Raw genomic sequence first — 16,652 nt, forward strand, 5'->3', positions numbered from 1 at the left:
ATCGTTCTAATATGTTAATTTGAATGATTCTTTAATAGAATGTTCCAAAGAACAGCATTTATTTTTAAATAGAAACCTTTTGTAGCATTTTAAATGTCTTTACTGATGAATTAAAAATTTTTATTCCAAATATTTTTTAAACAAATTCCTACTGAACCATTAATAAAATATATTAATAGCTACTGATGTGTACACAAGTGCTGATATGAAATGAGAAATAATTTTTCAGTGTATGTACACACACACATTGCCAATTAGAGTAACAGATCTGGCTAATATTTGTTACAAATATCAATATTGATGATTCTTTAAGAAAGCAGTCATGATTTGCTTTATTAAAATTCAAATGATTATTTATTTGTTATCTTTTGCAAAGCAAAGCCGTTAAAAAAATCTAAATAAAACGACTAAAAAGGCAGATTGCAAACAGTAACAGATGCTGTTCACAGGAAATGTAAACAGAGATTATTGTACTGAAGGTGAAATGTGAAGAAACTATATTTATACTGATGCTCTTTGCACAGTATAAATAGACATTGCATTAAAAAAACAGTTCGTCATTATTGCAGTGTATTACAGAAGACTTCATATGAAAAGTACTGGACTACTGAAATTATTATGCAATCAGCAAGTCTGGACATTAGTGCGCTTTAGCTGGCGGATGGATAGTTAAATCAAGATCATGCTCTCATAGCTTGGGATGAACAGGGATCGAGGCTTTCTGGTGTGTTTCCTTCAGCCAGGAGATGAGGATTTGATTGAGCTCTGCAGGCCTGAAGAGAGAAGAGGAGAAGAGATTGAACTGATCTGATCATGTGATATAACCTCAAATGACTACCACATTAAAATAATTAGTGATGCTTTCTATTAATATGGCTCATTTGAACAATTCATTAGCATTATGAAGGATAAACACATCTCTAAGGCTTCATATTGATTATAATAATCTACATTTTGCTAAAAAAAAAATAATAAAAAACTTTATACACAATCTACTACATGCTTTCTGTCGTCTGATTAATAGTTTTTACTTTTTTAGCAGTAAAAGGCCTTTTAGCATCATTGTATAAATGTTCACCTTCAGCTGATGGTTCATGTGCCTTTTTGTTGTGAAATCTTTTCTGATTTTGTTCAAGTAAACTAAAGAATAACATTTAAATTGTCAGTAATATTTCAAGATAAACACATACTGGACTGAAGCAACTTCAGGGTTACTTTTTACTCGTTTTTGATGACATTTTAAATTAGAATTTGATTTATTTATTTTAGTACTTTGATTTAAAATAAATGAAAATGAAATGCATCTTTTAGTTTTAAATAACATTTTAATATTGCATGCTTTACATTGTTAGTAAAGCACCTCTACAAGACTTTAAATGCTGCAGGATGATGAACTTAAACTCAACTTCAATACTTAGCAGTGTTTGGTTTTTCAAAACCATGAATGCTATATATATCTCATCACATTTAGCAAGCTTCAGTGAACACATTTCCCATCTTATAAAGGTAGCAACCACAAACCAGCGTCACAAGAGATAAAAAAAAAATTCACTCTGACCCTGGTGTAATTTCAGAGAAGCATCGTTCTCTCAACAGGGTGTCATTGTCTTATGGGGTCACGGGGTCACGTCACATGGCCTGTTTGGAAAATGAAGCCAGGCGTTTTCTGACAGCTTCAGAATATCAGCGTTCATCTGTTGATTGCTCAAGTTCAGTGGAAGGTGGAGAGGGTGATGGAGGTCAAGGGACGTTAAAATAATTTACAGCCACGGGGGCTGCGTTACAGCGCCCTCGGGTCAGTGTGGAGAGGACGGTTAAAATCACGCTCCGCTCTGATCGAGGGACGGATCATTAGAGGAGCATTAACCACACGACAAGGACATTACCATGAAACCACTGTCATACAGATGAGGCTTGAGAAGACAGACCAAATCATTTTCTTTCTGTCTTGTTTTCTAGTACAAACATCTAATATACATTAATTTGAGAAGTAAAATGAAATAAAATATTAAGTCTTGTTTTCTGGAAAAATGAGGTAAGAAAAAGAATTGTTCCTTTACAATAAGTTTATTCTTAAAGTATATATATATATATATATATATATATATATATATATATATATATATATATATATATATATATATATATATATATATATATATATATATATATATATATATATATATATATATATATATATATATAGCAGAAATAAAGTGTATTTACTTATTTTATTTTAATTACATTTATGATTTTCATTTTAGTTCAAAGATAATAACCCCTATTTTGGTTGACTTAATTATAAATACATAATTTGTTTTTCTAGTTAAATCATTAAAATGTGTATCAAATATCCATTATATAAATCTCTATAAAAATCGTAAATATCTTTACGGTCCTAGAAAAGGCTTCATATGTGTACACACACACACACACACACACACACACACACACACACACACACACACACATACATATACATACATACATACATATATTTATATATATATATATATATATATATATATATATATATATATATATATATATATATACACACATATACAGTACACACACACACACACACACACAAAGCTATAATAATAATAATAATAATAAAATTTTGTTTCTAAAAGGCTTAAGTTTATTTTTCTTGTGTTAAGCTAACTAAAATCTAATGTGATTTGGCTTCTCAAATAAATGTCTTGATTTAAGAGTGTTTAGATATCTGCACTGGGAAAAAAAAATACTGAGTAAAGGTCCGTTTACACTAAGAACAATGTCTATAAAGATATTAGCCCATCAGTTTATTCCAAGCACACGATCACCTACTGCTTTAAATTCTCAAGCTCGTTATAACAGGATTGATTCTGATTGGCTGTCGATGTTTTTAATCGCTCATCAGCTGGAAAAAATTGTTCTGAAAAAGATTCCAACGACATGGTTTCTCTGTGTCTTTATCAATATAGCTGCGGCGTGGACTCGGTCCACATCTTCATTGTTGTCGTTCTTGGTGTGAACAGGCCTGAAGAAAGGCCTATTTTTTTACAGTGCACTGACACTTTAGGATTGTGGTGGCAAGTTTTGCAAAGCCAAGTAACGTTATATGTCAAGTAAATCTGATAGCTCTAACTGAAACAGCGGGTTAACAGAATAAAGCTTTGAAATGCGCCATGACCTGAACGGAAAGAGCTGTTGGTGGTGTGAGATACACATCAGGGGGGTTTGGTTTCCATTTAGGACTTATCTGACATCATCTGCCAACAGCTTCAGGCCATCCTTCACACTTTAAAGGACAAGTAATGTACATTTCACCCTTCAGCCAACACTGTGAGTCATTTTTAGTAAAGCAGTTTGCAAAAACGGAGTTAATTTTTGCAGTATGCACATGATGTGGAGCACTGTTAACAACTGAAGTTTCTGGGTCTTTCTGTCTGTGTCACGTTTCTGTTATTTATGTGATTGGCTGGTGATGACGAAAACCCTGGATCTGAGCAATCCTTCATTAAAACCGCTCTTCTCCGTAAGAAATGCTGAATGGTAACACGTGCTGCTGCTGTAAAAGGCTGATAAATGACAATGAACAGTGGTCTGTCAGAGAATAATATCCTGAAAATGCTTTCAGCATGATGCAATTTGTTGCCGATGTACATTTCAGAGATTTGAACATGGGCCTGGGTCCATGTCTTTCATCCAAATAAAAAAGAAACAATACCTATAAACCAAATATATATCAAACAAATATATATGATAAATTACATTTCTTGCACAAGGAAAATTAAGCCAATTTTTGCACCATGATTTGTTTGAAAAAGTGTTTTTAGTACCACTAATACCAGTATACTATTATATATTTTGTTAATATTTTTTATTAATGTTTTATTTTTATGTTTTGTTATCATCCGTTTTTATCAGTTTTAGTAATTATATGGAGTTTTTTTGTCATTTCTTGTTGTGTTTATTTTTTTGTGTATAATATATACATTTTTTACATTAAGTTTTTTATTTTAGTAAATTTTAATAAATTTATATAATATTAAAAGCAAGCTTTTTACGGTTTAACTTTTTTATTATTTTATTTAAATATTTTACTCATGTATTACTTATTACTAATTATTTACTTTATATAAATAAATATAAATACAATTCTATACTTTATTTTATCTGAGCATCTAATCCAGCTAAACTAACATCGTAATAACCTTTTTATTCTATCAATTATTACACTCCCAATATAACAACAGTCACCCAAAGTACAAAAGGTCAGACAATTACTTTTTTTCTCCAATTTTACTGGAACCATGTATTCCTGATACCTTGCTGACATTTAAGGATACACCATGTCATTTTAAAGCCATCCAAACATGTAAACTGTTGCTATATGCGTTTTTGTTTAAGTTTAATGTCAATATATCTGTAACGAATCATTCTGGTTTCCATTGTTTTTGTAAAAATGAACCAAGGCCAGTCCCTGAAAGTCACTGTCATCCAGGAAGTGGCATAATTTTTTAGTGGAAAAACGGTCTCACAGACATCGGTTTCCAGTGAATCTTACCTCTCCATCTGAGTCCAGTGGCCACACTCCTCAATGTGTCCTCTGGTGAGGTTGGGGACCTTCAGACCGAAACAAGACATCGAGACAGCTCACATGGACAGCACAACATTACACAAACGCTGTAGACGATATAACCCTAAACTCACCATAGACACTAATGTTTTGTAAGGAAGCTTACACACTCCTGCTACAGATTCAGACTTTTTTTATTAGAATTTTGAGATATAAATAAATTGAGATATAAGTTGCATGATATAACTGCAAGATATAAATTCAGAACTGAGACATAAACTAAATAAAAAAGAATTCTGAGTTTATATTTCAAAATTATGACTTCAAAAGAATTTCCTAGAGTTCTGATGTTAACGCTTACCGAAAAAAAAAATACCCAGAATTTTGTGAGATGCGTTTTATTTTTTATTCCATGCTGTAAATAAGCTTCCATAAATCTGTGAGTCGGAGGACGTGAATAACTCCAGTTCTTAATTATGGTAATTATAACATGATCTGAATGCAGCATTAACATAATGGAAGAATAACAGAGTTGCTGTCTCACCAGGTTCTCCATGCCTGTGGCAAAAGCTGGCAGAAGAACAGGGTCCTTTCCTGCGGTCACCATTAAAGCTGGCATCATGATCTGTGATGGCAGAAGCATTTGAATTCATCTGCTTTCAACTAACCAAATTAGTTTTGAAAGTCTTATGAAATTATTGCATTTTTTAAAAGTCAGTTTCTTAAGACACAGTGTGTAACATATTAGCTTTTTGAAAATAAAGTCACAAAAGTGTTATTTTAGTATCAAGTTTGAATAGCATTTGCAGAATGAATTAACAACATCAATTAACAGCATTCATGGTGAGGACACTTGCCTTGCCCCTCGGCCTGGAACACATCCACAGCCAGTTCCTCTCCCCGTTACGATACCAGTTCAGAGGACCCCTGGGACAAAACCAGACCCTCAGTGACAACAAGTCATCCATGTCATGTGCATGAGCGTGCATTCATTATCTTAGCTCACATAAACACTGTGGCATTTCAAAACATATGATTTCCTTCATACGGTGGAAGAATAGATCACAAGAATATAAAAATAGTCCTTAGTAGTCATAAAATATATAAACACAATAGCAAATATAACTGCTCTATACGTGAAGAATAAAAAAGAAAAGTAGCAAATGAATAGCACATATTAAATACTTAATATGCACCATAAAAAAAAGATCCTGTTTCGATCCAAATCCATGCTACTCATTTATGCACATATATGTTGTATGAGACTTTGAAGAATTTAAGAACCTTTTAGAATTTTGAAAATGCACAAAACATAAAATCCTAAAAATGTAACATCTTCAAAATTCTAAATGGTTCTTAAAATTCTTCAATATATATATATTTTTTTCTAAATATATTATATATATATATATATATATATATATATATATATATATATATATATATATATATATATATATATATATATATATATATATATATATATTCTTTTTTTTGGGGGGGGGGGTTAACGAGATTTACTATGAAGTTATTAAAAATGAAAATGCTGTCTGACAACCAACGTGTCCTACTGTACTTAATTAAATCAAATTTTGCTTATGAACACACACATTAATATGAAGCACATTTTGGACTGATTGCTCAGTGTACCTGAAGCCACTCTTGGTGTACTGCTGAACGTAATACTGCAGCGCAGACTCGCTCAGAATAGCACTGCGGGGCGGATCTTCAGGTGACCCCACAAATAATCCACCTGATAAACAAAAGAGCAGAGAAGAAAAACCATAAGGACAGTGCAGTCTTTGTGAGGCTCGGTGCACGAACAGTTTGTACCGTTCTTCTCGAGTGCAACTCCGATTAAACATGCTTTCCTTTCTCAATACAGAAACACTGAACTCAATCAGAAGCTGACTGCATAACAGAAGCTAATGCTAATCCTCTCCCATTGTTCATCAAATAATAAAAACACATATGATGTACTTTCTTACCTCTCTGGCAGACTCCAGCGGTGCTAGGAAATGGTTTCTGCAGATTATAGAGAAGATGTTTTAGGTGGTTGCCAGTATTATTGAAGTATTATTTACACACTATTTATTAATATTTTAAATGAGCTTTTATTTGTACATTTAAAGGTTTTCCATTTAAATTTTAGTTTTGTCATTTTTATTCATTTGTTTTTTACTATTTCTTTTTATCTAGAATTTTATTTCAGTTTCAACTTAAACAAAAATTAAATAGAAATAATGCCAAATGGTGTCTAGCCATATAATATAAAACTAAAAATATAAAATTTAAATCTTATTTAAAATATTAATAAATACTAAATTTGTAGGTATTTCTTAATTTTATTTAATATTTTGAATTTTTTATGTTTTTTCAGTTATTGTTTCAATTTTAGTTTAAGTTTTAGTAATTTTATACATTTTGAATATTTCTGTTTATTTCAAAAAATGTATTTTTAAAATATTTTAATATTTCAGTTTTAGTAGTTTTAGAAATTGCCTAGGCAACTAACTGCAACTAAAAATTAAATTAAAAATTTAATTTGAACTCAAAATATTTATAAACACTATAATTTTAGTTTTCATGTTAATTCATATTTTTGATCATTTTTAATAATGATAATTAATAGCATATCTTTATATTTCCAGTTTTTCTTTTAATTTAAGTAATTTTATGTACATTTATAATTTTTTATATTTGTGTTTTTTATTTTTATTTCATTTTTAATCATTATAGTGATTCATCTTAAACAAAATTGTGAACTTTCGCGTCGCAATTTCTTTAAAGTTTAGGCTTTCATCTAATATTTATGCTTTATTTCAATTAACAATACTGCAGCTGCTAATGTATTCGGAGTGTGTTTGTTCATATAATAAGACTAGAATATCACCAACAACATCAATAACAACACCCTAGAAACCATCAAAAGAGGAAATACATGTTTAAAATACTCAGTGTTATAGATACTCAAAGCGGTTCTTCGTTAGATAAATGGCATTGATGCGTGTGAATGTAATTTGTGTCTCCCTCCTCCAGGGTGATTTCCTGGTTTTATCGGTGGTACGTGGTGCAGCAGAAGGGGGTTGTGTCTGGAGATCTCCGTCTGCTTCAACACTCATTAAGATGCATTGCGTGGCTACCTGAGCCTGAACGATGGCCGGCCTGCCATTAGTGATTCATTAGTCCAGGATCAGAGTCCCGGATGGGAGCCCTTTAAGTGGCCCTCATTATGATACCGGGTCATTTAGCACCAACCGCACATGCCTCGCCTCTGTGATCTCCATCTGATGCCGGCTATAAGCAATGTAAATATCTAACAGATAACTGTGTCACTTCAGATGAGGTGCACAGGATCGTGCTCAGTCCAGATGCTTGCTGGTGCAACATGAATTATAACTACTTTACTGAACTACTTTTTAAAATACATGCATGATTACACACTTCATAAATACACAAGTGACCACTAACCTCTTTTAAAGAATCATTTAACACACAAAAAAATGCAGCTGACAGAAAGCGATCATAATGCTTTAGAAAACATGGAATATAGTGTAAATATACTGGCAGACATGGTCAAGATAAACGCTCACTGAAACACAGAAACTTACGGTTTCATTACTTGCATTGAACATCAATTTGAAGGATCGCTCAAGGTTTTTCTCCAGTTCAGCCTCCGCGACACCCTGATATAACAAGAAAAATAGCACAAATAAATCATAGATTAATCAATAATAAAAATACAACTAATTTACTGTTAGTTCATGTTAGCTAAGGTCTATTAAATAATATTACCAGATAACTTTTTTGTATTTATAAATATATATATCCAACTTAATTTGATATTGATGACCACTCACAGGCTTCTGAAAGTATATCTGGTAATCAAAGATGGGCACGGCCTTGAGTCTCTCCATTGGATTTGTTTTTGGATCCACAGGAAAAAGGGGTGTGTTGAGAGACGCCACGGCCCTGCATGATTGATTCAAACTAAATGATTAGCATGGGAAGAAAAAGTGTGTATTTCTGTGCACTGTGCATAACAATTTGAGGACATGCAACACCCATGGCACTCCTGAATCATTCTGTTAGTGTTTCTCACTGAAACGCAGTACCTCACTCGCTCAGGATGAAACTGTGCCATGTTCCACACCAGAGAACCGCCCCAGTCATGACCCACCAGAGTGACCTGAGGAATGCCCTGCGGAGCAGAAAGACCACTTCATAAACACATCTGTGCATTAGTTGGGTGAATATATCATGACATGGGAAATCATAATACAGTCCAAAACCACAAGAAACCTCAGTAATAATACATACTATATTAGGATTAATGTTTTTTTAATGTAATGTGCATGTACTTTCATAATTATTATTAAGCTCTTATTTTCAATTATTTTTCCTCCAGATTCAAAAAGCTAAAGGCGATAAACAAATAAACCGAGCACCAAAACTACAACTACCTGAATTTCACAAGACAATTTCATGTCATGAGAAATCATATTTCAGTCCAAAATCAAAAGAAAACTATAGGGTAGTTATATATATATATATATATATATATATATATATATATATATATATATATATATATATATATATATATATATATAAGCCTATCAACAGGCTTGATGAGCAGAAGAAACTTCTTTCAAAAACATTAAAAATAGTAATGTTTCCAAACTTTTGGTCTGTACTGATATATAGATATATATATATTCATTTATTTATTTTTTCTCTCTTATTATTTATTATATTACTATTTAGGTTTCATTTATTTTTATTTAAATTTTGGTTTATTTTTTTCCAGTTAGTAATTTGAGTGCATCAACTTTTCTTTTTTTCTTTTATGCTTGTCAACTCATTTCCACATTCACCATGCACCAGAATCGGTAAATAATTTCTACATTGTGCACAGAAGCATTACCATGTTAAATTGAAAGAAAACAGAACCAGGCACTCCATTATGTATCATTACAGCCAAGTTATATATAGTATAGTTAGTAGGGGGCATTCATTCACATACTATATAGTGCACTTCCAGGTTTGTCAGCTGCAGTCAGTAATACAATTCTTTCTCAATCGTAAAGTTCTAAAGAGCTCATCAAAGAGCTGCACGGTCCACCACAACAAAAGAAAAAAAAAAGTACACTGGATGACTAAAAATGTCATTTCTTTCCAAACAAACAATTTGAGAGGCTGCACAAAAGCTGAATATAGCAACTGTGCTGCCAAAAATATTGTGATAATAGTTAAACTAACACATAGCATAACCTTTCATATTAACAGTCAGAAGTCCTAAAGCATCATATTTTGAAAGACCAAGGCCACCACCTCAAGACACTTTGATGAATGTACATCATGAGGCCTACAGGAAGAAATCTCACTGCACATCACTGACATATAACACGCCAAAAGAGACACGCATCATATAAATCAGTTGAGCTAAAACACGTTCACCTAATCTGGTCAAGACTGGTAAAACAAATGCACTTAACGGTTGCAACACTCCTGTGTTTTATTCTACTAAACAAAAGCAAATCATGTGTTATCTGCATCGCAGAATCTGCTGGTCTAACTGTGGTGTGGACTAACTAAACATGGTTGAACTGACTTTCAAAAACAGTCCCTCATCCGTTTTATGAGGTCTGGGCCTCTCAGTTCTGTTGCCAAACATGGTTGTGTGATGCTCGGAGGCCGACTTAACACTTAACACATTCACCCAAGCAGAAGTACTAATGAGAATCACAACAGAGATAACTTTTTTATCATACTAAACAACTTGCCATAATGATGGCATGTCCTGATAGCCTGGAAAAAGTTTTTAAAAAACAGCAGAGCACTGCAGTCATATGAAATGGCTTGAAAAAAGGGGAACTGCTCTTCTACATTTTTTTTTTTAGTTGCATTTAGCTTCTGTACATTCTTTCAGTTTAACACACGGTCCTATTTTGAGACGTGCAAAAGAGCAGAAAGAGATCAGTGGTCTGATAATGAACGTCAAGATCTCTACATTCAGACAAGACCAAACCAGATTAATACCATTGCTAGTGTGTAGTATATTTGAGTACTTTGTTCTGTCTACAATGTGGAAGCATGCAGATGCTCCAAAAACATCTAATGAAACATTATGAAAACTATTCAGTTCCAGTATTTTTGTAAAGCAAACCCATTCATAATAAGAAGAACCGGTTCTGAAGTACCAACCCTATGTTTAACAAGACAGAGGTTAAACTATCAGCCCTTTTTCTTGATTTTCAATATTATATAATAGCATAAATCAGCCTTCCTGTAATTACATGCATGTGTTAAAGTAAAAACTATACTTACCATTTTATCCAAAAATGTCACTAGATCCTAAAAGGCAAAAGAAAGAGACAAAATGATAAGTTTTGTGCAACAAAACTTCAGTTTTGCTATAAATGTACATGGATTAGTGTTACTTACCAGCATGATCTGTTCTTGAGAGTACTCCTCAGTGTCTGCACAAACAGATGGGAATGAAACAGAGCTTATTCTATGTTCTGTACTTTTCACATGGCAATAATAGCAACAAGATATTTAAAATTATATACAGTATATTATGTATCAGCTTTAATGCACATATCAAAATGAGTCAAATGTGTCTTAAAATTAAGCATTCAAAATCTATTTTGATTTACAATTCGGAACAAGTGTAAAATGCTTAAATACTTAATTCATTATTTTTAATAACTTTACAAAATAAGCTTTTTTTTTTAAATCTATAATTTTCTATCGCTGTTTGGATGCAGTAAAGCATTTTGTTTGAAGCACCTCATTATTCATAAGAAACATGTATTGGCTTTCATTCAGCAAATTTGATGCAGGGCAGTTTAATAATAACAAAAATAAACCATAATTGTAAACCTTAATTAACAGGTATCACATAATTTAGCATAAGGACATTTGATAAAATGCTTAATCAAAAAATCTCAATGTTAATATTTACATTGCATTGTAACCATTTTGTAAAAGCGATAGGGATTTGATAACATGCTATATTGAAAACATATTAAAAAAACAGCACAGCCTCTCGTACCATATTGTTCAATAATACACTGTCACTCCACACAGTTCTTTATGTAAACTTCCCACACAAAAAAAAAAGGTTCCCATCACAGAAGTGACCTGACGCACATGCTAATGAGCAGTGCTTCTCATTTTCATTCTCATCATGATGATCACAGAGGAACTGGAGAGCTAGAATCCCTTCAGGCATTTATTCCAGTTACCTAGAAATTCATGCTGCTTTTAAAGCTAAAGCATGACATTTGAGCAAGTAGCGCACGCACACGTTTAAAACAAACTCTCGGAAGCAGTTTTTAGGATCTCTCACTCATGCATTGACTCAAGTATAATTTATAGACCTGAAAACACCTTTTAAGCTTTTTTGCAACTGCAAACAAAATCAAAGCATCCTGTTCTGTAAACTTACCAACACTGATGAAAGTTAATGTTGATCATCTTAAAAACATAGCTGACGTCAAAGGATACAAAACAAACAAAAAAGCTGTTTTCAAAATGTATAAATGTCTCTTTAGCTGAAATAACCTATTACACATAACTGCTGATCTTATTAAAGCAATACAGCAATACAGTTTCCAGCCGGAGCGGTTTATTTACTGTATCTTGATCATAGCACGCAATTAAAAAAAGGTTAAGGCCATTTTTAACTTTCTTTTATTTTTTTGAAAGTCAACTAACACTACTTTTAACAAGTGCAGTGTTGAAAGTAGTGTCAAAACGGAAGTAGACAGATATTTTTATGCCATATTGTGATGTACCTCCAAGTGTACTTAGATTTTTAATATGTTTTTATAGTATGCATAGAGTAGAAAATAGCTTGTGTGAATTTTCATTAGAGACAAAATGCATTCACACCAAGGCCACAGAATAAGCTGCGTAGACCTTCTTGCGTTTTCACAACAATGCAAAAAGCCACTGGCCAAAACCTCTGGTTGAACGAGCTGCAACTCAACATCCAACCAAAACTGATGAAGCAATCATATCTTTCATGAAGCAGATGAAGACCTCTTTTGCAAGCATTTAACCACTCTTAAACCAATGCACTTACACAATCACGAAAAATTTATTTCGAATTCTCCTCTTCTCTAGCTTGCTTCCTAATCTAGCTGTAAAACAAACCTGGTATTGTATAATATGCATATTGTTGCCTCGTTGATGAAGTGCTTTTGTTCCTCTTTGCTTTTGTTCCTCTTTAGTTAATCGCTTTGAATAAAAACATGTAAATGTAAAAAAAAAAAAAAAAAAAAAAAAAAAAAAAAACTGAAGAAAAAGACAAAGCATGTATATAATGTATTTAATAATATCGGACCTGCTGGAGAAGTGGAGTCACCGTAGCCTTTCATGTCAAGAGCCAGAACCCTAAATCCAGCATCAGCCAAAGCTGGAATCTGAAGAGAAACAAAACACAAAAACAGTTCAAACCTTTAATCCCAAATATGAGAAATAATAGTAAAGTGCCTCAGAAAGTGATTGAAAAATAAAAATAAAAGTGCATTACACTGTGGAATCTTTTCACATTTCCAGGGTTCTCAGATGCACAAGTCGTAATATTTGTGTACATCAATTGTGGTAAATGCAAACTACAACTAATCATTTTTTGCACTCCCATTCGCTCAAATTCCAAACGAAAAACCATGTTAATATTTCTATGACTTGCCAAAAGAGGAACAAATATAGAGGGATCAGTTATGATGGTCACAAGAGAAAAAGATGTAAAATTCTCTGTTAAAAACACTCACACAGCCACATTAACCATTTTTCTGTAATGTAATGCTAAGGTGATAAAACAGAGTAAAGAGTTAAAAATATACATTCAATTAAAAAAAAGAAAAATACAAAAAAGGGTTGTAAGATTATGTAATATAACTTGCATCATCACAGTGTGTTACAAGCGTCAATACATGTTTTCATTATCAGAAGCGACTTATATTATTACCAATCCCTTGGAGTCGTATTCAAAGATATATTAGTGAAAACTCATCATGAATCACCGTTTTGGATGATCACAATAATCTCACTACCTTCAAACGCTTGTATTTCAGCTGCATCAGCTGAAAGAGTTGACGTTCCTCACCTGAAATCTCCAGGAAAACCAAATCTCAGGGAAGCCATGACACATAAGAACAGGAGGTCCGTCTCCCAACTCCACATAGTGGATCCTCACGCCAGGCTGAAAACCAGAGGAACACCCTCTTAATGACCCTTTCTATCAATAACACACTGCCAGTGAACTCAGGCACAAGTAAAACAGAGATAAGCATTATAAATTACCTTAATATTCACATATCCATGAGAGACCTTTTCAGGATCACAAGAGGGTGGCTGGAGATCACTAGGGACCTGGAGTTAAAACCATTAAATGACAAATGTCACAGGGAATTCAAGTTATGTTTTTTCACTGTAAAGTCTTCCAACAACTGTAAATTTAAGTATTTTTTAGATTTAGTACGGTTTCTCTCTCTCTCTATATATATATAGTAAGGGAACTTGCTGTTAACCTATTAACAGATAGCATTTCTTTAGTCTTCCAATATTAACATTGCAATAATTTTTTAAAGTGTATCGATGCAATCTTGGAATTATGTGGTTAAAGATCAGAAATCCTCACCTCGATTCCTGTAAGCTTCTGGACTTCCTTAAGAGCCTCAGTGATGTCCTTGACATGAACAGTCGTCATTCCCAAAACTTCAGCTGCCTTGACACTTTCCTCATCCACATCCAGCCAGACTGCCTTAATCAAGAAAAATTATAAGAGCATTTGGTTACAGCTTTTGAATCTGCTGTCAAATTCCAATCGGTGAGCTTCTGAAATGATTTACTGCACTTACTTCTTGAGGTTTAACTGCAAGTTTCTCAAGGGCACTGGTAAAGATGTCTGGCTCTGGGATTCTGACACCAGCATAGCAAGATCGCACAACCAGGTCGAAGCGGCTCTCTAATACAGAAAGAAACCTAGCGACGCCGTCTCTCTGATCAGTGTCATCCACCCAGATATTGGCCAGGACACAGGTTGCAATTCCTTAAAGGAAAAATGCACCCAAAAATGTTTTATTTGCTGAGAATTGATACACCCCTCAGACAACCCCAGATGTAGATGAGTTTGCTGTCAGAATGAGAGTCCAATCATCTGATAAAAACATCAGAATAATCTACAAGTAATCCACACCAAGTAATGACTAGTGAAATAAAAAGCGGCATGTTTATAAGAAACAAATCAATCTTTTGGAAGTTTTCAACTTTAAACCATTGCCTCTGACTAAAATATGTCTCTATATGAGTCCATAATACAAAAAAAAAAAAAAGTAATCTAGTCTGAATCAGGAGAGAAATCTGCACAGATCAAGCACTGGTTAAAGTGAAAACTGTCCAAAACAGCTCTTAATAAATATGTTGGTGGATTTTGATGTGAGAGGACAACAGGTGATGGACTTTTTTCACTAGAAGCAGCATAATTAAGGACTATGGACTAACAGTTTTTCACTTCACTAGACATTAACTGATGGACTGGAGTGCTGTGGATTATTGTGATGTTTTTATCAGCTGTTTGGACTCTCATTCTGACGGCACCCATTCACTGCTGAGCATCCATTGGTGCAAGTGATGGAATGCTACATTTCTCAAAATCTGTTCTGATGAAGAAAACAAACTCATCTACATACTGGACAGCCAGAGTAAAGAATTAGCTAATTTTCATTTTTGGATTAACTATTTCTTTAAGATATAAATCAACAATTCCTTTGAGAAAAAGATAAAAGGTTTATTTAAACCCACTCAAGTCACAATGTGAAAGCAACATACCATGATGACGGAGGACAGCTGCAGCATCAAGAACCGACTTATTGAATTCTACCTGCCCAACGTCACTGAAAAGCTTCTGAGCTGAGAACTGTGCAGGTAAAGACAGTCCCTGATCGGCCGCTACCTTCTGACACTCAGCTTCAAACTCAGGAATCATCTGACATGTGAAACCAGTGATACAGAAGAAAATATTGTTGTTGCACTAAAGCAGACTGTATACAATCTGTCAATGTCATATGCATGAACACATTTTATGAATGAATGAAAATGACCTGAGTTAGAGTGACTTTTCCTTTCTCCAAGCGATACAGTGCATTCTCACTGCCAAGTTTTGCAATCACATTCTTTATGAAACCCCTAAAGCAAAACACATACCCTTGAACTGCTATTTTAACAGGAAATTAAATATATTAAATGTAAAAAAAGAATAATAATTGATACACACACACACACACACACACACACACACACACACACACACACACATATACACTGAAAAGGCAAAAAAAATTATATAACAAATTATTTTTTATTATTATAAATACAACATAAACAAACAGAATATTTATAATGCATAAAGTATTATTTATTATTTTATATAAAATATTTTAAGAAATAAACAAACGAACCAATAAAACTCACTTACCCTGAAATACCAGCAGTGTCTTCAAACTTCTGAAAAGTCTGGGTGAGATGAGGAGTAACAACACCACCCCACAAACTAAACAACACTGCCTTCTTCATTGGAAACTAGTTTTAATTTCCTTTATTCAAAACTAACAAGTCTCTGGTCAAAAAAAGAAATACAGGGCAGAAAGTATTACGGAACTTTATAATTGCTTGCTACTTCAGGACAAAAACATTCAGAATTTGCAGTACAGAGTTCATTGCGCAGTGTCATAAAGTTGAGTTCGGTGAAGTTTTATGTTTACCTGATGTGCAGATTCTGAATGATGTCTGGACGCAAGAAAGACCGCTGCACCAGTTATATTCAACTACTTAAACATGACTCTGCTACAGTTTATAAACCCCACTGTGACGTGCAAAGTAATAGCTAATGAATATTAATCGCGTTGCCTTCACGTTCGCCAAATACTCTTACCTGATTGGCTGAAAGGCAGGCAGTTGGCTCTATGATCAGTTGGCGCGTTTACCCATATGTATATGTGTGTGTGTGTGTGTGTGTGTGTGTGTGTGGGTGTGTTTATGATGTATTTTTATTATATTTCAGTATTAATAA

General features: G+C 33.3%; 1 protein-coding gene across 1 annotated transcript; it reads right to left on the minus strand.

Moving 5' to 3' along the window:
- Positions 1-335: 335 nt before the first annotated feature.
- LOC113060837 (bifunctional epoxide hydrolase 2-like) lies at positions 336-16,463 on the minus strand. The gene is made up of 20 exons (XM_026230053.1): positions 16,345-16,463; positions 16,059-16,199; positions 15,685-15,769; positions 15,413-15,569; positions 14,443-14,633; positions 14,223-14,345; positions 13,886-13,954; positions 13,689-13,784; positions 12,924-13,002; positions 11,015-11,049; positions 10,898-10,924; positions 8,683-8,768; positions 8,428-8,539; positions 8,179-8,253; positions 6,556-6,592; positions 6,218-6,320; positions 5,425-5,494; positions 5,112-5,192; positions 4,556-4,614; positions 336-773 (listed from the first exon to the last, which is right to left on the minus strand). Exons 2-20 carry the CDS (start codon positions 16,154-16,156, stop codon positions 689-691), a joined length of 1,668 nt encoding a protein of 555 aa, XP_026085838.1. The 5' UTR covers positions 16,157-16,199; positions 16,345-16,463; the 3' UTR covers positions 336-688.
- Positions 16,464-16,652: the final 189 nt, after the last annotated feature.

This window comes from Carassius auratus, chromosome 42 (genome assembly GCF_003368295.1).
Source record: "Carassius auratus strain Wakin chromosome 42, ASM336829v1, whole genome shotgun sequence".
Lineage (NCBI taxonomy): Eukaryota > Metazoa > Chordata > Actinopteri > Cypriniformes > Cyprinidae > Carassius > Carassius auratus.